Source organism: Hirundo rustica, chromosome 32 (genome assembly GCF_015227805.2).
Source record: "Hirundo rustica isolate bHirRus1 chromosome 32, bHirRus1.pri.v3, whole genome shotgun sequence".
Classification (NCBI taxonomy): domain Eukaryota; kingdom Metazoa; phylum Chordata; class Aves; order Passeriformes; family Hirundinidae; genus Hirundo; species Hirundo rustica.
The window spans coordinates 680,029-703,148 of record NC_053481.1 but is presented as its reverse complement, the minus strand read 5'-3'; the positions used below and the strand labels follow the sequence as shown (position 1 = coordinate 703,148).

Below are 23,120 nucleotides of genomic sequence, written 5' to 3'. Positions count from 1 at the left end.
GTCTCTGGGTGCCAGACACTGCTGAAACTCTCGGTGTTAGTGATTTCCCTTCCCGGTCGTTTCCCTGCATGTAGGGGACCTTTAGCTGACACACCCTGAGCATATCTGGAAGGGTCGGAGGGGGGTCCAGAGGGAGACTCAAAATTGCACTCCGGCACATATTATTTGCATTTGCAAACACCATATCCCTCAAGATCCCATCCCTTACCGCCACTTCCGTTACTTGCACCTCAATTGCTCGGGTGAGCCGCTCGACGAACTTGGTGAAACCTTCCTTGTCCCCCTGCATGATCTTGTAATAGGGTACGACCGGGCCGTCTGGCACCATTCCAAAATATGCAGAGACCGCATGCTCCCTGGCAATCTGGAGGGCTTTGATGGGGATATCTGAGGTTTGGTCCAATGGGTCGGCCCATCTCCCCTCACCCATAAGGTGTTCTAAAGTGAGGGGGTTCCCGTTGTCGTCCACTGCAGTCTCCGGGTCTCGGAGGAGACTGGGCAAGGCCTCCCTGAGTTGCTGCCTCCATGCCGCTACCCACAGTTTGAACTCTGTTGAGTCAAGCAGGCAGGAGAACAGCTGCTTCAGGTCTGCAGGAATAACAACAGCGGCATCGAGATCTGAACGGAGCAAACCCCTGAAATAGGGGCTGTCCCGCCCATAATCTCGATGGGCCTTGCACAGATCCCGGATGGTGGACTGGGGGAACGGGTGATGGATCGCTCGGACCCGCTGCCCTCCTCGGGAGCCCTTATAAACAACTGGGGATACCGAAGGAACAGGGGAAGGCTGATGCATCCCTGCAGGCTCAGGCCCTGGCCCCGCCCCCTCCGGGCCCAGACCGTGGGAACCGGAAGGGGGAGCGTGGGAACCAGCAGGGGGAGCGTGGGAACCGGAAGCCCAGGAGGCAGGTCTTCCGGCAGGGGGCGTGGTTTGGGAACCTGATGATGTCAAGTGGGTGTTCCCATGAGGGGAGTAACTGGGAGGAGCTGAGGGCGGAGTTTTCAGTGAGGGAAGAGGCATGGGCGGAGCCCTTTTATGAAGGGGAGGAGTATAGGAAAGGAAGGGGTTGGAAGAGTTTGGGGCGGGAAGAAAAGGATTTAGAGAAGAGGAAGAGGGGGATGGGGAGAACCGTGCCATGTGGTCTCCTCCATCTTGGGGATAAGGGGTAGGGGAGCCATTTTGTGGTTGGGGAGTCTCAGCTAGACTAAATCTAACACGAGGTTTATTAACTGGGGAAGATGGGGAAGGGTGGAATTCTTGAGCAGCCCGGCCAGGGCTGCCAAAGAAGCCCCGAGCAGTCTGGCTAGGACTGCCCGGGCGGGGGGGTCGAGAATTCCTGGGGGAGCCTGAGCCAGCAGGTTGGGGTCCTGCTGCTCCCTTCAGAATTCCCTTCTGGGGACGAGAAGAAGGGACAGAGGGACAGGGAAAACAAAGGGCAGCTTGTCTTGGATGTGGCTGTTTCTGCACTTTCCTATTCATTTGTGTAACAGCAGCTGAAAGCTGCAAAGCCAAATTGAGGAATTTGGAGGCTTGTTTGTCCCCTGAGAGTGCCAAATTATGGATTTTGTTTTGTACAACCGTCTAAGACTTGGGGCTGTACACTTGCTCCGGGGACACATGAGGGAAGTGCAGGAAAAGCCACCTCACAAACCCCTTGAGCTCGCCCCTCGAAACCTTTAACTGGGCGAGCTCCACAACCGACTTAAAACTATGATACACACCTTTTTGGGCAGCGGAGAGTTTTGCGCCCATCTCTCCGAAACCGAAAAACCAAAATCAGGGGCTCGGGGACACCTCAACCTGAACAAATCCCCCTTGCCTGCTGCCCACCCAATGACACCCATACAAAAGCAAACTTAACAGAAAACGAACGCGGAGGTCACTCCCCTAAAACCGGGCAAAACCTGAAACCCAAACCCGGGGGGGCCGCACCGAAAAATAAAATCGCAGTGTCTAAAACCCCTGTGGACACTTCCACCCAAAAGACAACTGCCCGAAACTTAAAGTTTACAAAACGAAAAAGAACAAAAGAGCACCCCGAGGAGAGTAACCCGCAGGGGGATGAGGCTAACCACCACCCCCCCGAGCTGCGCAGCCTGAGATCCCCCCCACTCCTGGAGGATCCCTCCTGAAATTAGGGTCTCCACACCGGGAGCACCCTCTGAAAGTAAGCCCCCTCACGAAGAAGGCTTACCCCCTCCTGGGATGCGATGAAGCCTGGGGTCTCGAGATCAGCTGCCTGAAGAGGACCTGCTGGGCGCTTCAGGCTGTCCTCTTCGTCCCTTGGGAGCGTGATCTTACGAAGCCGCTCGACCAAGGGTAGCGGGGCATCCAGGGACTTTTCTTCAGGCTCTTGCAGCCTAAGTCCGTGCCGCGGGGTCCGCCTCGTGACTGGGGGGGTGCCCCGAGCTGGGCGCCAAACCGCTGTTGCGGTGCTGTTCCTCGCGCTGACGAGCGCGGCCACAGGCTAGCTCAGTCTCGTGCACCGCGGCAACGTATGAGGTCGGGGTGGCAAGCCAGACGAGCCACCTCCTCCCTGTGGGGTCTTGGTTCCCCTCTCAGCGACGGTCAGCAGATGGCAAATGCAACCCACGGCAGCCAATCAAAAGGCGGACTCCTCTGGGCTCAGTTAAACAGGATTTTATTCAGGGGGAGAGGCAGCACGGGGCTCAGCACTCTCTGACCCACCGCCCAGAAGAGACCACGAGGCCAGGCGTGCAGCAGGTTTTAAGGGTGGGTGGAAACGGGGGTGGCGACAACCGGTCAGCCAGTCACAGGGATCGGGGGGTTAACCGGGGGTGTGAACCATGGAACTGGGGACCAACCACAAAATGAGGCGAGGGGGTCTCCCGGGCCCCAGCCTATCACTCGGCACCCTTCCCGGAGTTTTCCAGAAGCCAGGGAAGGGTCTCTGAGTGACAGGGCGACCACGAGGAGGCGGGGGGGGGGGGGGGATTGACAGCGACAGGTGCAGGGAAGGGATGAATGACAGAAAACGTCTGATTTTACAATAGACCAAACAACCAATGCAGAATGGAAAACCAATGCAGAACACAGGGGTATACAGTGAACTAAACCATTATAAAATAACTTTAACATCTTACAAAACTAACTTAATAACTTAATAAAAACAACTCTCACACCACCACACCTGTCGCCAGAGAATTGCAGCTCCGTGTGGCCCCTTGCCTTGGGCTTGGCCTCTGGGTTCCAGTATAGCTGGGCCTCTGAGGAGGGCCCAGAATCTGGTCGCCTCTGGTGCCCATCCACCGATGAGGCTGATTTGCGTGTCACTTACACTTTTACACGGCTCCCCCTCCACATGCCCGGAGGGAAAATGGCCTGTTTGCAGGTCACACACAGGTTCTGCCATAGCCCCCACCTGCCTGGGGGAACAATGGCCTGTTTGTGGGTCACACACATGTTCTGCTATAGCCCCCACCTGCCTGGGGGAACAATGGCCTGTTTGCGGGTCACATACACCTCCTGCCACAGTCCCACCTGCCCAGGGAAGCTGAGGCAGATTTTGTGTGTGACTCACTCTCACACAAGACAACAAGAATGTACCTTTTACGTTCAAATCACCTGTTACAATTTTAGGTGTGACTGGCCAGTCCCGGTGCTATTGGATATCCCCACAATCCAGCTGTGTTGTCCAACGCTAGATGCTCTTGGGCATAAACTCAATCCGGCAGAACCATGGGTGCTCTTGGGATATTAATCCCTGTTGAGGTTTAAGTCTCCTGTAGAATTTTTTCCCCCTCCCAAGTTGCTAGGAGACTAAGTGCTGAGTGCTTAACCTGGACAAAAGAACTGATAACTTAGTTTTGGGGGAGGGAAAAAAAGCTCCCGGAGAGAGCTGAGGGTGGGGGGATCTCGCGGCTCTTTTCTTCTTCTGGGGGGAGCACGGATCGGGCCACGGCTGGCTGCTGGAGTCCACGGTTAACGAAGGAGTCTGGTCCTGGGAATTCTACCATCTGTTGGAGTATCCAGGAATTCAGAGTTTTCTTCGCTGTCCTGCTGGATTTTGGGTGAGACCGGGTCCCGCCGCTGCGGCTTCTCCGGCACTGCCACCCCTGCCTGCCGAGGACACCCCGTGCCTGCAGAGGACAGTCCACCGCGCCCGGCTTCCAGCCATCAGCGCCGGAGCTTCCACCGCTTGCCCTCGGGGTTCTTGGTTCTGTTCTACGATTGTTATAATTGCTGTTGGTTTTTTGTCTGTCCTGTTATATTTACGAGTAAAGGACTGTTATTTCTTTTCCCCATAGCTCTGACTGAAAAGTTTTATTTTTGATTTTCCAAATTATAATAACACGGAGGGAAGGATTCAAATTCCTCATTTCCTAGAGAGGCCTGCCTCTCCTTAGCAGACACCTGTCTTTTCAAAACCAAGACTATCCCTCAACCCAGAAGGTTTCAATCCTGGATGCTCCGGGGCACTCTCATCCCTTAATCCAGCAGCATTTTAGGGGCCCTTGCCTTTTTTTTTTCCGCCCCCAATGGATTATACTAGGAAAAGCCATGGCTTTCTCTCTCCTAGGGGTCCCACCCCTTCTCTAAGACTCCGTTTCCTGGGGGGGGGTTCTCTCGCTCTTCTTATCACCCGCTTCATCTCTTTACTGGCCGTTTTTCCCACGAAAGAACGGAAACACAGCATGGGAGACTCTGCACTCACTTAGCAGGTCTGGGGTAACCAGCTGCCTCTCATTCACACACATTCATCCCCCCCTTAACCGCCCCATCCAAACCTGTACTTACCTATCCTCTGTCCTGCGGTCTTTGTCTTCGTGTACACTTTAGTCTTAGGGGCTAATTACTGCGGTTTTAGGGAATCTTTTCCCTTTTCTTTGTTTTATTGCCTCCTTTTGTCCATTGATTGTAACCTGCATCTGTCGGTCACACCAGGGGAACACAGAGCAAGGCTGCCAACTGGGCAGGGCGCGCCGTCCTCACCCTGATTCCCCTAAGGCACCAGCAGTGAGGTGCTATAACCATCCTCTGCTACCATAATTGTGAAAGACACCAAACACTTGTTTTAAAATTTTGAAATGGTTATAAAAATAAAATTAGAGTAAAAAATTGAACAATTAGGGTTAGGACAATACCAGGCAATAGAAACAAAGTTACAGACGTCTGGGTGCCTTCCCGAGCAAAAAGCTCTGAAGAAGGACCCCCGTTAACAAAGGATTACATCTTAAAAGCAATCGCCTGTTGAATATTCACACATTTCATACATGATGCGCAAATTCCATTCAAACAAAGAATTCTCTCTGGTTAGTGTCACTCTTTTTGCTTTAATCTCTATGGCATCTTCAGGGCTGAGCAAGACAGGAGAAGTTGTTCTCTTCTGATAAGGAAGTAGTCAATTCATTTTCTCTGAAAGGTTTATGTTTTCCTGTGGTTGCTATATAAAAACTGCATTTTAACTACAAAACTACATTTACCATACTATCAGGATATTAATACAACATTATGAATCAATAAAAGATAATACATACAGTAAATATCTTGCGTAGAGCCATATAATATGCACTTTTCACATTCGGATCTTGCAGGAGCCCCAAGCCAAGCCGGAAAAGCCCTGGTGGGATTTTGGGGGGTCGCATGTGGCGATCGCCCAGAACCGGCGGGCAGAGCCTGGAGATGAGTGGGGTCCGGGCCTCCCGGGGCTGAAAGGGGCGCTGATTTCTGCACCTGCACTTGGGCAGCGGCACCGTCCAAGCCCACACGCCCAGCCCTTGTTTTCCCCGCTGAAACAGCATTTCCTATTCCCACACCTCAGCCCCATGGAGGAGGAGGAGGCCGCGAGGAAGAGGAAGATGGTCCGGGAGCCCCAGGCAGGTGAGGAGGAAGTCAGTGCCCCTTTCCCCCTCTCTCCTACTCCATCTCCCAGCCCAGCCTGGCCCCGGCTGCAGGACAACATCTCCTTCCCCTTCCCTGTGCACACAGGCAAATCCCATCCTCTCCTTGTCCTTCCTCCCCCCAGACAAGGAGCTGTGCACGGAGACCAGGGAGGAGAAATCCCCGCGGCAGATCCTCGTGGAAGAGACCATTTTGAGTGGCTTCGCGGCGCAGGAATCCAGCGGGGCAGAAAAGCCACGGAGATCACTCATTAGGAGGGGCTGCAAGCGCAGATCACGGGGATCTGAGAAGGAAAGATCCACCTTGGGACGGGGAGGCAGCCGGAGATCGGAGCTGGGGATCCCTGAGCAGCTTCGGGATGGGGAGAAGCCCCACAAGTGCTCAGAATGTGAGAAGAGCTTCAGGTGGAGATCCCAACTTCTCCAGCACTGGAGAATCCACACAGGGGAACAGCCCTATGAGTGTGGGGAGTGTCAGGAGTGTGGGAAGAGCTTCAGGTCAAAGTCTGAACTGACAGTCCACCAGAGGATTCACACAGGGGAACGGCCCTACGAGTGTGGGCAGTGTGGGAAGAGCTTCAGGTCAAACTCTGACCTGAACCTCCACCTGAGGATCCACACAGGGGAGAGGTCCTACGAGTGTGACCAATGCAGGAAGGGGTTTCAGACCACCTCCCATCTCCTCAAGCATCAGCTCATTCACACGGATGAGAAGCCCTTCTGCTGCCCTGAGTGTGGGAAGAGCTTCAGGTCCAAATCCCATCTCAACACCCACAAATGCATCCACACCGGAGAGAGACCCTTCGAGTGTGGGGAGTGTGGGAAGAGCTTCAGACAGAGCTCCAAACTCATCCAACACTGGGTGATCCACACCAGGGAGAAGCCCTAAATGTGTCGCGAGTGTGGGAAGAGCTTCTCACAGTGCTCAGCCTTGACCCAACACCAATGGAAACACCACTGAGGGAAGCCCTGCGAGTACCCCAAGTGCTGGAAGGCCTTCGTGCGCTGCTCCAGCTCCATCCCCCATTGCAGGATCCGCGCTGGATGAGCCCTGGTTATCCGTGGTGCCCCGGTGATCTGTGTTGGGAAGACACCTAGCTGGGGATCTCCACATCCTCCTACCTATTTTGTGGCCTGGATTCTTTTCATTTCTGTTTGTCCTTTCCAAACACCCCAAAAACGCGGTAAAAATAAAGATTTTGAACAAAGGCATGGATGGGGACATGGGGGGATCTTCCAGGGGTGTGGGGGATGCTCGGTGCTAGGGAGTTGAGGCTTCCTGGCAGGGATTTGGGGACTGCTCAGGGCTTTGGGCTCCCCAGGTTGAGCGGCTCCAGTTCCCAGTCCCCTTCCGGTGTTCCTGTTTCCGATCCCACTCCCACTTTCCTAATCCCCATCCCGTATTCCCATTCCTGATCCCGACTCCCAGTCCCATTCCTGGTCCCTCTCCCCTCTTGCCAGATTCTGCCCTTGCCCTGCTGGCTGCAATTCCCATTTCAAATCCCAATTCAATTCCCAATTAATTTATCCCCGTACTTATCTTTTCCCAGTGATGCCCAGAGCTGGCAGGAGCTTGGCCGCACTTCCCAAAATTCCTCCTCCTCCAGAGCCAGGACTGGGGTCCGTGCCTGTTCCCAATCTCCAATAGATCCGTGCCCATTCCTGGGCTCCCTGCCCATTCCCAATCTCCAATGGATCTGTGCCTGTTCCTGGGATCTGTGTCACTCTCCCTGTCACTGTCATTATCACTGTCACTCTCATTGTCATTAACACTGCTAGCATAGTGTTAAAATGTTTCTAAAATCATGGGAATTGTATAGGGTAGATTCAGGGGGTGGAAAGAAAGGTTGGGTCTGGTAGGCCTGGGAATGGGAACTAGGCATTGGGAACAAATGTTGAGCTTTGTTTTTAGTGGATCATGTGAAACGACCTGCATAATCATCAGATGATAAATGATATGATGGTTAAATGTAATGATTGCTTGGTAATTGAGTATGATTATTGGTCAATCGAAATGAGAATTATGAGAAACGATGTAATCGTGACAAGAATCATGAGAAAGGACATTTGGGAGACCGTATGAAAATGACAAGAATTCATGCTTGGGTAAGATCAACGTATACAATAGAACAATAGGGGTTTAATAATTAATATATAGTTTTATAATGAGAAGGGTATAAAAACATGTTCATCGCAAACCTATGTCAGAGTCAGATTTGGGTCCATCTGTACCCCTGATTCCCAGAGCTCTTCAATGAAAGAATCAGCATATAATCATCCTGTGATTATGTGTTTACACACTAACAATGTGACCACTGTCACTGCCATTGTCACTGTCACCATCACTGTTACTGTTACTGTCATTGTCACTGTGTCATTGTCACTGTGTCACTGTCACTTGCTGGCTGCCTCCCAGGGCCCACAGAGGGACAGGGTGACAGCCAAGGGACACAGGGACAGATGAGGGACACTAAGGGGACATGAAGAGGACACTTGGGGATATTGGGGACACCCAGGGGGCGCACAGGGGACCCTTGGGGACACGCGGGGACACTGATGGTGACACTGAAGATATAGCAGTCAGGGATTTTGTGGTTCGTTTTGATGTTGATGGCCTTAAGCTGGAACTCCGCAGTGACACTGATCAGCCTGAGGGGACAAAAAACACCCCAGGAGGCCCGAAAATCCCCCACAAAAACCCCAGAATTCCTTCCCCCAAAAAGGGAAAATACTGCCTCGGAAAACCATTGAAAGAGGGAAAATTCTGCCTTGAAAACCCAGAGAAAAGCAGAAAAATCAGCCCCAAAATCCAACAAAAAAACAATGATAAAGGGAAAATTCCTCCACCAAGATAGCCAAAAAAAAAACCCATGGAAAGGGGGAAATTCCACCCCCAAAAATAATAATAAAAAAACTCGGAAAAAAGTCCACCCCAACATCCCCAAAAACCACCGGAAAGGGAAAATTCTGCCCCAAAATCCCACAGAGGAATTTGGGTAAAGGGAGCTGTAAGAGTTGGTCTGAAGTTCCCCTCCTTTGCCTCACAATCGTCACGAGGACGCCGAGGACCCCACTGCAGTTCTGGCCTGCTCGAGGTGGATGCTCGCCAATCGTCCGCAGGTGCATTGTCCTGTGTCACCACGTCACGGTACACTGGCTTTGAGTGGTGTAATGGTGATTCTGTACCTGAAGTTTGCACCTGCTTCACCGTCCCTGCTTCACGACAAGAGCCTATGAATTTCCCCACCTCTTGGCCAAGTGGACTTTCTGGGGTAACTCTGGTGGTCCCCCACAGAAAATCCCTCATCTACTTCACAACCACTGTGACAGAGAGAGATCAATGCCCCCTCCCAAGGACTGAGACATGAGACCCCTACAACCCCAATACGCGGAGGTGGGGCTGACTTAACTGAAGCGAGATGTTTGCCTGCAGGCGTGCTCATTGGACCAAGAAGACAATGGCTCTAGCTTACTGCTGAGAACATGGACTACCTGTTCCCCCTCGGTGGCTTCAATAGACTTATTACCTGTTTCCCCCGGAATGGAGGACTATAATAAAACCCCCTGAGTTAACCAGAAATTTCCAGAGACTCTCCCCGACGTGACAGGCGGATCCATCGACCGGACCACAAGGACTCCGTCTCTACGTTTGGTAGCTATATCCCCTCCTTCCTCTCTCTCTTAGTCCATCCATCATATTTGCTATGGTCAATCCATAAAAAATGCATTTCTCCTGATTAATACACCATGGCCAGCACCTGTCCCACCACAATGACACCACCACGTTTCACCCCACAACCGTGTCACCCTGTGGTTGGGGACAGAGGCCACCGCAGCCATCAGCTGTCCCACACAGTGACGCGGCCACGCTCTGTCCCTTCCCGAGTATACGAGTGTCCCCTCCCCGCTGTCCCTGGCACCTCTTCCCCAAAGTCCCCATGTCCCCTCCCTGGTGTCCCTGTGTCCCCTCCCCAGTGTCCCAGCCCATGTTCCCGCTGTCCCCGGCAGTGTCACCTGCACGGTGACAAGGACGATCTTGGCGAGCTGCAGCACGAGCTTCACGGGCCACCTGCCGCGGGCCTGGTACTTGTCACGGGGACTCATCAAGAGATACTTGAGGCGGCGCCGCAGATCTTCCTCCTCCTCCTCCGGTACCGGGGCCACCACGGCCGAGCCGTACCCGGGGCCGCGGCTCAGCAGCCGCTCGTTCTTTGGAGACAGCGGCCGGTGTCACCTCGGTCCGCCCTGCCCGGTGTCCCCTGGAGCCGTTAACTCCCCCGGCCCGGTCCCCGCTGTCCCCGAGCCCCGGTGCCGCCTCCTCCGGCCCGGTTCCCGGTACTCCCTGTACCCGTGTCGCTCTTGGCCCCTTCCCGTCCCTGGCCCGTTCCCGTTCACATTCCCGTATTTCCCGGTCACTGTAACCATTCCCGGTCCCCTCTCCCCTCACCAGACGCCGCCGCCATCGCTCCGGCCCTCACGTGACCGGGGAAACACCGCGCTGCTCCCGACCACCAATCACAGCCCGCGATCGCTCCCGTATTTGCATAACCACGCCCCACGGGCTGGCCCCGCCCCTCCCCGCCTGCAGCCGCCTCCGGGCGCTGTTTGCTCCCAGTTCCCTCCCAGTGCTCCCAGTAAGAGCGATACTGGGAGGGAAAGCGCTCCCAATTCCTTCCCGCTGCTCCCAGCATCGCTCCCAGTTGCTGCCGGGATCGCTCCCAGCGCCGCGCGGGACGGGGTCGCTTTGGAAGCCGCCCAGGGCAGAGTGCGGCTGGTTTTGGGTGTCGGCACCGCCCGGGCCGGGCTGGGAGCGGAGGAGGAGCCGGAGGAAGAGGACGGAGAGGAGGAAGGAGGAAGAGGAGTAGCGGGAGGAAGAGGAGGAGCAGCAGCCGCACGCGTTTCCCCTGCCCGCTGAGGCCGCAGCTCCCCCGGCTCCGGCTCCATCGCCGACCCGGAACCCGCAGGTGAGCGGGGATGGGGAGCTCGCCCCAAATCCATCGGAGGGGTCTCCGGGAGGGTTTTTTTGTCTGGGCAGGGGATGTTGGGATCTTGCAGCAGCCCAAAGCCGAAACAGAAAAGGCCCTGGTGGTATTTTGGGGGGGTCGCACGTGGCCATCGCCCGGAACCGGCGGGAAGAGCCTGGAGATGAGCGGGGTCCGGGTCCCCGAGGCTGAAAGGGGCGCTCACTTCTGCAGCTGCACTTAGGCAGCGGCACTGTCCAAGCGAACATGCTCAGTCCTTGTTTTCCCCCCTAAAACAGCATTTCCCATTCCCACACCTCGGCCCCATGGAGGAGGAGGAGGCTGCGAGGAAGAGGAAGATGGGCCGGGAGCCCCAGGCAGGTGAGGAGGAAGTCAGTGCCCCTTTGCCCCTCTCTCCTGCTCCATCTCCCAGCCCAGCCTGGCCCCCGGCTGGAGGACAACATCTCCTTCCCCTTCCCTATGCACAGAGGCAAATCCCATCCTCTCCTTGTCCTTCCTCCCCCAGACAAGGAGCTGAGCACGGAGACCAGGGAGGAGAAATCCCCGCGGCAGATCCTCGTGGAAGAGGCCGTTTTGAGCGGATCCGCGACACAGGAATCCAGCGGGGAGGAAAAGCCACGGAGATCACGCACGAGGAGGGGCTGCAAACACAGATCACGGGGATGTGAAAAGGAAAGATCCACCCTGGGCTGGGAAGGCAGCCGGAGATCGGAGCTGGGGGTCCCCGAGCAACTTTGGGATGGGGAGAAGCCCCACAAGTGCTTGAAATGTGAGAAGAGCTTCAGGTGGAGATCTCAACTTCTCCAGCACTGGAGAATCCACACGGGGGAACGGCCCTATGAGTGTGGGGAGTGTGGGAAGAGCTTCAGCCAGAGCTCCCACCTGATCAAACACCACAGGATCCACACAGGGGAACGGCCCTACGAGTGTGGGGAGTGTGGGAAGAGCTTCAAGTCAAGCTCTGAACTAATCAGACACCACATGATCCACACAGGGGAACGACCCTATGAGTGTGGGGAGTGTGGGAAGAGCTTCAAGTCAAACTCTAACCTGGTGATCCACCAGAGGATCCACACAGGGGAACGGCCCTACGAGTGTGGGGAGTGTGGGAAGAGCTTCAAGTCGAGCAATGAACTGACCATCCACCAGAGGATCCACACGGGGGACCAGCCCTACGAGTGTGTGGAGTGTGGGAAGAGCTTCAACTCAAACTGTGACCTGATCAGACACCAGAGGATCCACTCTGGGGAACGGCCCTACGAGTGTGGGGAGTGTGGGAAGAGCTTCATGTCAAACTATAACCTGACCGTCCACCAGAGGATCCACACGGAGGAACGGCCCTACGAGTGTAGGGAGTGTGGGAAGAGCTTCAGGTCAAACTCTGACCTGACTGTCCACCAGAGGATCCACACCGGGGAACGGCCCTACGAGTGTCAGGAGTGTGGGAAGAGTTTCACATCAAACTCTGCCCTGACCATCCACCAGATGATCCACACGGGGGAGAGGCCCTATGAGTGTGATCAATGCAAGAAGAGGTTTCGGACCAGTTCCCATCTCCTCAAGCATCAGCGCATTCACACGGATGAGAAGCCCTTCCGCTGCCCTGAGTGTGGGAAGGGCTTCAGGGACAAATCCCAACTCATCACCCACCAGCGCATCCACACCGGGGAGAGACCCTTCCAGTGTGGGGAATGTGAGAAGAGCTTCAGACAGAGCTCCAACCTGATCCAACACCGGGTGATCCACACCAGGGAGAAGCCCTAAGTGTGTCCCAAGTGTGGGAAGAGCTTCTCACAGAGCTCAGCCTTGACCCAACACCAACGGAGGCAACACTGAGGGAAGCCCTGCAAGTGCCCCAAGTCCTGGAAGAGCTTTGTGCGCTGTTCCAGCTCCATCCCCCATGGGAGGATCCACCTTCGATGAGCCATGGTGAGCCCTGGTGATCCATGGTGCCGGTGATCCATGTTAGGAAGACACCTGGCTAGGGATCTCCACATACTTCTGACTCCTTTGTGGCCTGGATTCTTTTCATGTCTGATTGTCCTTTCCAAACATGCCAAAAACGGGGTAAAAATAAAGATTTTGAACAAAGGCATGGATGGGGACATGGGGGGATCTTCCAGGGGTGTGGGGGATGCTGGGTGCCAGGGAGTTGAGGCTTCCTGGCAGGGATTTGGGGACTGCTCAGGGCTTTGGGCTCCCCAGGTTGAGCGGCTCCAGTTCCCAGTCCCCTTCCTGTATTCCCGTTTCCGATCCCACTCCCACTTTCCTAATCCCCATCCCATATTCCCATTCCTGATCCCCACTCCCAGTCCCATTCCTGGTCCCTCTCCCCTCTTGCCAGATTCTGCCCTTGCCCTGCTGGCTGCAATTCCCAATTCAAATCGCAATTAATTTATCCCTGTAGGGTCTTTTCCCTGCACTGCCCAGAGCTGGCAGGAGCTTGGCCACACTTCCCAAAATTCTTCCTCCTCCGGTGCCAGGACTGGGATCCGTGCCTGTTCCCAATCTCCAATAGATCCGTGCCCATTCCTGGGCTCCCTGCCCATTCCCAATCGCTAATGGATCTGTGCTCGTTCCTGGGATCTGTGTCACTGTCACTCTCACTGTCACTGTAATTATCACTGTCACTCTCATTGTCATTAACACTGATAGCATAGGGTTAAAATGTTTCTAAAATCATGGGAATTGTATAGAATAGATTCAGGGGGTGGAAAGAAAGGTTGGGTCTGGTAGGCCTGGGAGAGGTTACTAGGCCTTGGGAACAAATGTTGAGCTTTGTTTTTAGTGGATCATGTGAAACTGGACCTGCATAATCACCATATGATAAATGATATGATTGTTAAATGTAATGATTGTTTGGTAATTGAGTATGATTATTGGTAAATCGTAATGAGAATTATGAGAAGTGATGTAATTGTAACAAGAATCATGAGAAAGGACTTTGGGAGACCTGATGAAAATGACAACAATTCATGCTTGGATAAGATCAACCTATACAATAGAACAATAGGGGTTTAATAATTAATTTATAATTATATAATGAAAAGGGTATAAAAATAAGTTCATCAAAAACCTATGTCAGAGTCAGATCTGGGTCCATCTGTACCCCTGATTCCCAGAGCTCTTCAATGAAAGCATCAGCATATAATCATCCTGCGGTTATGTGTTTCCACACTAACAACGCGATCACTGTCACAGTCACTGTTACTGTCTCTGCCATTGTCACTGTCACTATCATTGTTATTGCCACTGTCACCATCACTGTCACTGTCATTGTCACTGTGTCATTGTCACTGTGTCATTGTCACTTGCTCGCTGCCTCCCAGGGCCCACAGAGGGACAGGGTGATAGCCAAGGGAGACAGGGACAGATGAGGGACACTAAGGGGACACGAAGAGGACAATTGGGGACATTGGAGACACCCAGGGGGCACTCAGGGGACCCTTGGGGACACGTGGGGACACTGATGGTGACACTGAAGGTATAGCAGTCAGGGATTTTGTGGTTCGTTTTGATGTTGATGGCCTTAAGCTGGAACTCCGCAGTGACACTGATCAGCCTGAGGGGACAAAAAACACCCCGGGAGGCCCCAAAATCCCCCACAAAAACACTGGAATTCCTTCCCCTAAAAAAGGGAAAATTCCGCCTTGACAAACCAGTGAAAAGCCGAAAAATCAGCCCCAAAATCCCACAAAAAAACAATGATAAAGGGAAAATTCTGCCGTCAAAATCCCCAAAAAAACCATCGGAAAGGGAAAATTCTGCCCCAAAATCCCACAGAGGAATTTGGGTAAAGGGAGCTGTAAAAGTTGGTCTGAAGTTCCCCTCCTTTGCCTCACCATCATCATGAGGACGCCAAGGATCCCACTGCAGTTCTGGCCTGCTCGAGGTGGATGCTCGCCAATCGTCCGCAGGTGCATTGTCCTGTGTCACCACGTCACAGTACACTGGCTTTGAGCGGTGTAATGGCGATTCTGTACCTGAAGTTTGCACCTGCTTCACCGTCCCTGCTTCACGACAAGAGCCTATGAATTTCCCCACCTCTTGGCCAAGTGGACTTTCTGGGGTAACTCTGGTGGTCCCCCACAGAAAATCCCTCATCTGCTTCACAACCACTGTGACAGACAGAGATCGAAGCCCCCTCCCAAGGACTGAGACATGAGACCCCTACAACCCCAAGACGCGGAGGTGGGGCTGATTTAACCGAAGCGAGATGTTTGCCTGCAGGTGTGGTCGTTGGACCAAGAAGACAATGGCTCTGCTTACTGCTGAGAACATGGACTACCTGTTCCCCCTCGGTGGCTTCAATAGACTTATTCTTATTACCTGTTTCCCCTGTGATGGAGGACTATAATAAAATCTCCTGAGTTAACCAGAGATTTCCAGAGACTCTCCCCGACATGACAGGCGGATCCATTGACCGGACCACAAGGACTCCATCTCTACGTTTTGTAGCTATATCCCCTCTTCCCTCTCTCTCTTTCTCTAGCTTCTTCTCTCTCTCTCTTAGTCCATCCATCGCATTTACTATGGTCAATCGATAAAAAATGCATTTCTCCTGATTAATACTGAAATCCCCTCTGTGCTGTGTTTTGCACTCTGAGATCGGGAAACGAATCATCACGACCCCCGCTTTTAGGAGTGGATCGTGACACACCGCCTGTCCCAATGTGGTGACACTGCTGCGCTTTGTACCAAAATGGCACCACAGCCTGGGGACAGAGGCCACCATGGCCAGCACCTGTCCCACCACAATGACACTGCCACATTTCACCCCACACGGTGTCACCCTGTGGTTGGGGACAGAGGCCACCGCTGCCATCAGCTGTCCCACACAGTGACACGGCCACGCTCTGTCCCTTTCCAGGTCTCCGTGTGTCCCTTCCCCGCACCTCCGCCCGAAAGTCCCCACGTCCCCTCCCTGGTGTCCCTGTGTCCCAGCCCCAGTGTCCCAGCCCCTGTCCCTGCTGTCCCCGGCAGTGTCACCTGCACGGTGACAAGGACGATCTTGGTGAGCTGCAGCACGAGCTTCACGGGCCGCCTGCCGCAGGCCTGGTACTTCTCACAGGGGCTCATGAAGAAATACTTGAGGCGGCGCCGCAGATCTTCCTTCTTCACCTCCTCCTCCTCCGGTACCGGGGCCAACACGGCCGAACCGTACCCGGGGCCGCGGCTCAGCAGCCGCTCGTTCTCTGGGGACAGCGGCCGGTGTCACCTCGGTCCCCCCTGCCCGGTGTCCCCTGGAGCCGTTAACTCCCCCGGCCCGGTCCCCGCTGTCCCCGAGCCCCGGTGCCGCCTCCTCCGGCCCGGTTCCCGGTACTCCCTGTACCCGTGTCCCGCTTGGCCCCTTCCCGTCCCTGGCCCGTTCCCGTTCACATTCCCGTATTTCCCGGTCCCTGTCCCCATTCCCTGTCCCCATTCCCGGTCCCCTCTCCCCTCACCAGACACCGCCGCCATCGCTCCGGCCCTCACGTGACCGGGGAAACACCGCGCTGCTCCTGCCCACCAATCACAGCACGCGATCGCTCCCGTATTTGCATAACCACGCCCCACTGGCTGGCCCCGCCCCTCCCCGCCTGCAGCCGCCTCCGGGCGCTGTTTGCTCCCAGTTCCCTCCCAGTGCTCCCAGTAAGAGCGATACTGGGAGGGAAAGCGCTCCCAATTCCTTCCCGCTGCTCCCAGAATCGCTCCCAGTTGCTGCCGGGATCGCTCCCAGCGCCGCGCGGGGCGGGGCCGCTATGGAAGCCGCCCAAGGCAGAGCGCGGCTGCTTTTGGATGCCGGCACCGCCCGGGCCGCGCTGGGAGCGGAAGAGGAGCGGGAGGAAGAGCAGCAGCAGCACGCGTTTCCTCTGCCCGCTGAGGCCGCAGCTCCCCCGGCTCCGGCTCCATCGCCCACCCGGAACCTGCAGGTGAGCGGGGATGGGGAGCTCGCCCCCAATCCATCGGGGGGTCTCCGGAAGGGTTTTTTTGTCGGGGCAGGGGATGTTGGGATCTTGCAGGAGCCCAAAGCCAAGCCGGAAAAGCCCTGGTGGGATTTTGGGGGGTCGCACGTGGCGATCGCTCGGAACCGGCGGGCAGAGCCTGGAGATGAGCGGGGTCCGGGCCCCCCGAGGCTGAAAGGGGCGCTCACTTCTGCAGCTGCACTTGGGCAGCGGCACCGTCCAAGCGAACGCGCTCAGCCCTTGTTTTCCCCCCTGAAACAGCATTTCCCATTCCCACACCTCGGCCCCATGGAGGAGGAGGAGGAGGCCACCAGGAAGATGCTCCGGGAGCCCCAGGCAGGTGAGGAGGAAGTCAGTGCCCCTTTGCCCCTCTCTCCTGCTCCATCTCCCAGCCCAGCCTGGCCCCCGGCTGCAGGACAACATCTCCTTCCCCTTCTCTTTGCACGGAGGCAAATCCCATCCTCTCCTTGTCCTTCCTCCCCCAGACAAGGAGCTGAGCACGGAGACCAGGGAGGAGAAATCCCCGCGGCAGATCCTCGTGGAAGAGGCTGTTTTGAGCGGCTCCGTGGCACAGGAATCCAGCGGGGAGGAAAAGCCACAGAGATCCCGCACGGGGAGGGGCTGCAAACACAGCTCACGGGGATCTGAGGAGGAAAGATCCACCCTGGGCCGGGAAGGCGGCCGGAGATCGGAGCTGGGGGTCACTGAGCAGCTTCAAGATGGTGAGAAGCCCCACAAGTGCTCAAAATGTGAGAAGAGCTTCATGAAGAGATCCCTGCTTCTCCAGCACTGGAGAATCCACACGGGGGAACGGCCCTACGAGTGTGGGGAGTGTGGGAGGAGATTCCGGTTGAGCTCTGAATTGATCAAACACCAGAGGATCCACACAGATGAACGGCCCCATGAGTGTGGGGAGTGTGGGAAGAGCTTCAGGTCAAACTCTAACCTGGTCATCCACCAGAGAATCCACACAGGGGAACGGCCCTACGAGTGTGGGGAGTGTGGGAAGAGCTTCACGTCAAACTCTGCCTTGACAGTCCACCAGAGGATCCACTCTGGGGAAAGGCCCTACGAGTGTGGGGAGTGTGGGAAGACCTTCAGGTCAAGCTCTGACCTGATCAGCCACCAGAGGATCCACACAGGGGAACAGCCCTACGAGTGTGGGGAGTGTGGGAAGAGCTTCAGGTCAAACTCTAACCTTGTCATTCACCAGAGGATCCACACAGGGGAACGGCCCTACGAGTGTGGGGAGTGTGGGAAGAGCTTCAACTCAAACTCTGACCTGATCAGACACCAGAGGATCCACACGGGGGAACGGCCCTACGAGTGTGAGGAGTGTGGGAAGAGCTTCACGTCACACTCTGCCCTGACAGTCCACCAGAGGATCCACACAGGGGAACGGCCCTATGAATGTGGGGAGTGTGGGAAGAGCTTCAAGTCGAGCTCTGAACTGACCATCCACCAAAGGATCCACACGGGGGAACGGCCCTATGAATGTGGGGAGTGTGGGAAGAGCTTCAGGTCAAAGTCTGAACTGATCAGACATGAGAGGATCCACACAGACGAACGGCCCCACGAGTGTGGGGAGTGTTGGAAGAGCTTCATGTCGAGCTCTGAACTGACAGTGCACCAGAGGATCCACACAGGGGAACGGCCCTACGAGTGTGTGGAGTGTGGGAAGAGCTTCAAGTCAAACTCTGACCTGACCATCCACCAGAGGATCCACACGGGGGAACGGCCCTACGAGTGTGTGGAGTGTGGGAAGAGCTTCACGTCAAACTCTACCCTGACCATCCACCAGAGGATCCACACAGGGGAACGGCCCTACGAGTGTGGGGAGTGTGGGAAGAGCTTCAGGACAAACTCTGACCTGATCAAACACCAGAGGATCCACACCGAGGAATGGCCCTATGAGTGTCAGGAGTGTGGGAAGAGCTTCATGTCAAACTCTGAACTGATCAGACACCAGAGGATCCACACCGGGGAATGGCCCTATGAGTGTCAGGAGTGTGGGAAGAGCTTCATGTCAAACTCTGAACTGATCAGACACCAGAGGATCCACACTGGGGAACGGCCCTGCAGGTGTGGGGAGTGTGGGAAGAGCTTCAGGTCAAACTCTGACCTGACCATCCACCAGAGGATCCACACAGGGGAGAGGCCCTACGAGTGTGACCAATGCAGGAAGAGGTTTCCTACCAGCTCCTATCTCCTCAAGCATCAGCGCATTCACACGGATGAGAAGCCCTTCCGCTGTCTTGAGTGTGGGAAGGGCTTCAGGTCCAAATCCCATCTCAACACCCACCGACGCATCCACACCGGGGAGAGGCCCTTCGAGTGTGGGGAGTGTGGGAAGAGCTTCAGACACAGCTCCAAACTGATCCAACACCAGCTGATCCACACCAGGGAGAAGCCCTAAGTGTGTCCTGAGTGTGAGACAAGCTTCTCTCAGAGCTCAGCCTTGACCCAACACCAATGGAAACACCACTGAGGGAAGCCCTGCAAGTGCCGCGAGTGCTGGAAGAGCTTCATGCGCTGCTCCAGCTCCATCCCCTGTGGGAGGATCCGTGCTGGATGAGCCCTGGTGAGCCCTGGTCATCCGTGGTGCCGGTGATCCATGTTGGGAAGACACCTGGCTGGGGATCTCCAAATCCTCCTGACTCCTTTGTGGCCTGGATTCTTTTCATTTCTGTTTGTCCTTTCCAAACACCCCAAAACTGGGGTAAAAATAAAGATTTTGAACAAAGGCATGGATGGGGACATGGGGGGATCTTCCAGGGGTGTGGGGGATGCTGGGTGCCAGGGAGTTGAGGCTTCCTGGCAGGGATTTGGGGACTGCTCAGGGCTTTGGGCTCCCCAGGTTGAGCGGCTCCAGTTCCCAGTCCCCTTCCTGTATTCCTGTTTCCGATCCCACTCCCACTTTCCTAATCCCCATCCCATATTCCCATTCCTGATCCCCACTCCCAGTCCCATTCCTGGTCCCTCTCCCCTCTTGCCAGATTCTGCCCTTGCCCTGCTGGCTGCAATTCCCAATTAAAATCCCAATTCAATTCCCAATTCAAATCCCAATTTATCCCTGTAGGGTCTTTTCCCAGCACTGCCCAGAGCTGGCAGGAGCTTGGCCGCACTTCCCAAAATTCCTCCTCCTCCGGTGCCAGGACTGGGATCCGTGCCTGTTCCCAATCTCCAATAGATCCGTGCCCATTCCTGGGCTCCCTGCCCATTCCCAATCTCCAATGGATCTGTGCCCATTCCTGGGATCTGTGTCACTCTCACGGTCATTTTCACTGTCACTGTCATTAACACTATCACTGTCACTGTCATTAACACTGATAGCATAGCGTTAAAATGTTTCTAAAATCATGGGAATTGTATAGAATAGATTCAGGGGGTGGAAAGAAAGGTTGGGTCTGGTAGGCCTGGGAAAGGGAACTAGGCCTTGGGAACAAATGCTGAGCTTTGTTTTTCGTGGATCATGTGAAACTGCACCTGCATAATCACCATATGATAAATGATATGATGGTTAAATGTAATGATAGCTTGGTAATTGAGTATGATTATTGGTCAATCGTAATGAGAATTATGAGAAACGATGTAATCGTGACAAGAATCATGAGAAAGGACGTTTGGGAGACCTGATAAAAATGACAAGAATTCATGCTTGGATAAGATCAATGTATACAATAGAACAAAAGGGATTTAATAATTAATATATAGTTATATAACGAGAAAGGTATAAAAACATGTTCATCACAAACCTATGTCAGAGTCAGATTTGGGTCCATCTATACCCCTGATTCCCAGAGCTCTTCAATGAAAGAATCAGCATATAATCATCCTGTGATTAAGTGTTTCCATGCTAACAACGCGATCACTGTCACTGTCTCTGCCATTGTCACTGTCACCACCATTGTTATTGCCACTGTCATTGTCACTGTGTCATTGTCACTTGCTGGCTGCCTCCCAGGGCCCACAGAGGGACAGGGTGACAGCCAAGGGACACAGGGACAGATGAGGGACACTAAGGGGACACGAAGAGGACACTTGGGGACATTGGAGACACCCAGGGGGCGCTCAGGGGCCCCTTGGGGACACGCGGGGACACTGACGGTGACACTGAAAGTATAGCAGTCAGGGATTTTGTGGTTCGTTTTGATGTTGATGGCCTTAAGCTGGAACTCCGCGGTGACACTGATCAGCCTGAGGGGACAAAAAACAACACAGGAGGCCCCAAAATCCCCCACAAAATACCCAGAATTCCTTCCCCCAAACAAGGGAAAATACTGCCTCGGAAAACCATTGAAAGTGGGAAAATTCTGCCTTGAAAAACCAGTGAAAAACGGAAAAATCAGCCCCAAAATCCCACAAAAAAACAATGAAAAAGGGAAATTTCTGCCCCCAAAATAACAAAAAAACCCATGGAAAACGGGAAATTCTACCCCCAAAAATAAGAATAAAAAACCTAGGAAAAAAGTCCACCCCAAAATCCCCAAAAACCACTGGAAAGGGAAAATTCCGCCCCAAAATCCCACAGAGGAATTTGGAAAAAGGGAGCTGTAAGAATCAGTCTGAAGTTCCCCTCCTTTGCCTCACAATCGTCACGAGGACGCCGAGGACCCCACTGCAGTTCTGGCCTGCTCGAGGTGGATGCTCGCCAATCGTCCACAGGTGCATTGTCCTGTGTCACCACGTCACGGTACACTGGCTTTGAGCGGTGTAATGGCGATTCTGTACCTGAAGTTTGCACCTGCTTCACGGTCCCTGCTTCACGACAAGAGCCTATGAATTTCCCCACCTCTTGGCCAAGTGGACTTTCTGGGGTATCTCTGGTGGTCCCCCACAGAAAATCCCTCATCTGCTTCACAACCACCATGACAGAGAGAGATCAAAGCCCCCTCCCAAGGACTGAGACATGAGACCCCTACAACCCCAAGACGCGGAGGTGGGGCTGACTTAACCGAAGCGAGATGTTTGCCTGCAGGCGTGCTCATTGGACCAAGAAGACAATGGCTCTCGCTTACTGCTGAGAACATGGACTACCTGTACCCCCTTGGTGGCTTCAATAGACTTATTACCTGTTTCCCCCGGAATGGAGGACTATAATAAAAACCCCTGAGTTAACCAGAGATTTCCAGAGACTCTCCCCGACGTGACAGGCGGATCCATCGACCGGACCACAAGGACTCCATCTCTACGTTTGGTAGCTATATCCCCTCTTTCCTCTCTCTCTTTCTCTGTCTTTTTCTCTCTCTCTCTTAATCCCTCTATCGCATTTGCTATGGTCAATCCATAAAAAATGCATTTCTCTTGATTAATACTGAAATCCCCTCTGTGTTGTGTTTTGCACTCTGAGATCGGGAAACGAATCATCACGACCCCCGCTTGTACGAGTGGTTGTGACACACCACCTGTCCCAATGTGATAACACTGCTGTGCTTTGTCCCAAAATGGCGCCACAGACTGGGGACAGAGGCCACCATGGCTAGCACCTGTCCCACCACAATGACACCGCCACATTTCACCCCACAACGGTTCTCACCCTGTGGTTGGGCACAGAGGCCACCGCTGCCATCAGCTGTCCCACACAGTGACACAGCCACGCTCTGTCCCTTTCTGGGTCTCCGTGTGTCCCTTCCCCGCTGTCCCTGGCACCTCTTCCCCAAAGTCTCCACGTCCCCTCCCTGGTGTCCCTGTGCCCCCTCCCCAGTGTCCCAGCCCCTGTCCCTGCTGTCCCTGGCAGAGTCACCTGCACGGTGACAAGGACGATCTTGGCGAGCTGCAGCACGAGCTTCACGGGCCGCCTGCCGCAGGCCTGGTACTTGTCACAGGGGCTCATGAAGAAATACTTGAGGCGGCGCCGCAGATCTTCCTCCTCCTCCTCCTCCTCCTCCTCCTCCGGCACCGGGGCCAACACGGCCGAGCCGTACCCGGGGCCGCGGCTCAGCAGCTGCTCGTTCTTTGGGGACAGCGGCCGGTGTCACCTCGGTCCCGCCCTGCCCGGTGTCTCCTGGAGCCGTTAACTCCCCCGGCCCGGTCCCCGCTGTCCCCGAGCCCCGGTGCCGCTTCCCCCGGCCCGGTTCCCGGTACTCCCTGTACCCGTGTCGCTCTTGGCTCCTTCCCGTCCCTGGCCCGTTCCCGTTCACATTCCTGTATTTCCCGGTCCCTGTCCCCATTCCCGGTCCCTGTCCCCATTCCCGGTCCCCTCTCCCCTCACCAGACGCCGCCGCCATCGCTCCGGCCCTCACGTGACCAGGGAAACACCGCGCTGCTCCCGACCACCAATCACAGCGCGCCATCGCTCCAGTATTTGCATAACCACGCCCCACGGCCTGGC

The 23,120-nt window shown here is 54.9% G+C and overlaps 2 protein-coding genes and 1 pseudogene across 4 annotated transcripts; 1 reads left to right on the top strand and 2 right to left on the bottom strand.

Annotated features, from left to right (window-relative positions):
- Positions 1-2,574: 2,574 nt before the first annotated feature.
- LOC131378726 (uncharacterized) lies at positions 2,575-10,806 on the bottom strand. The gene is made up of 4 exons (XM_058423836.1): positions 10,758-10,806; positions 10,310-10,335; positions 9,877-10,071; positions 2,575-4,224 (listed from the first exon to the last, which is right to left on the bottom strand). The coding sequence occupies exons 1-4, from the start codon at positions 10,804-10,806 to the stop codon at positions 3,823-3,825; spliced, it is 672 nt and encodes a 223-aa protein (XP_058279819.1). The 3' UTR covers positions 2,575-3,822.
- On the top strand, positions 10,446-22,538 carry LOC120764618 (zinc finger protein 850-like; annotated as a pseudogene).
- LOC120764617 (mucolipin-1-like) lies at positions 12,891-16,314 on the bottom strand. 3 transcript variants are annotated; one of them, XM_058423850.1, is made up of 3 exons: positions 16,289-16,314; positions 15,834-16,039; positions 12,891-14,854 (listed from the first exon to the last, which is right to left on the bottom strand). In XM_058423850.1, exons 1-3 carry the CDS (start codon positions 16,302-16,304, stop codon positions 14,846-14,848), a joined length of 231 nt encoding a protein of 76 aa, XP_058279833.1. In that variant the 5' UTR covers positions 16,305-16,314; the 3' UTR covers positions 12,891-14,845. The 3 variants fall into 3 exon arrangements, with proteins under 3 accessions (XP_058279833.1, XP_039944559.1, XP_039944558.1); XM_040088625.2 differs by having other exon boundaries at positions 12,891-14,406; XM_040088624.2 differs by having other exon boundaries at positions 12,891-16,039.
- Positions 22,539-23,120: the final 582 nt, after the last annotated feature.

Coding starts and splice junctions, on each gene's coding strand:
- LOC131378726 (XM_058423836.1), bottom strand. CDS start 10,806: ATGGAGCCGGAGCCGGGGGAGCTGCGGCCTCAGCGGGCAGGGGAAACG. Junction 10,072..10,309: donor AGCGATGGCGGCGGCGTCTG/GTGAGGGGAGAG, acceptor CTGTCTCCAAAG/AACGAGCGGCTGCTGAGCCG. Junction 4,225..9,876: donor TCGTCCTTGTCACCGTGCAG/GTGACACTGCCG, acceptor TAAATATAACAG/GACAGACAAAAAACCAACAG.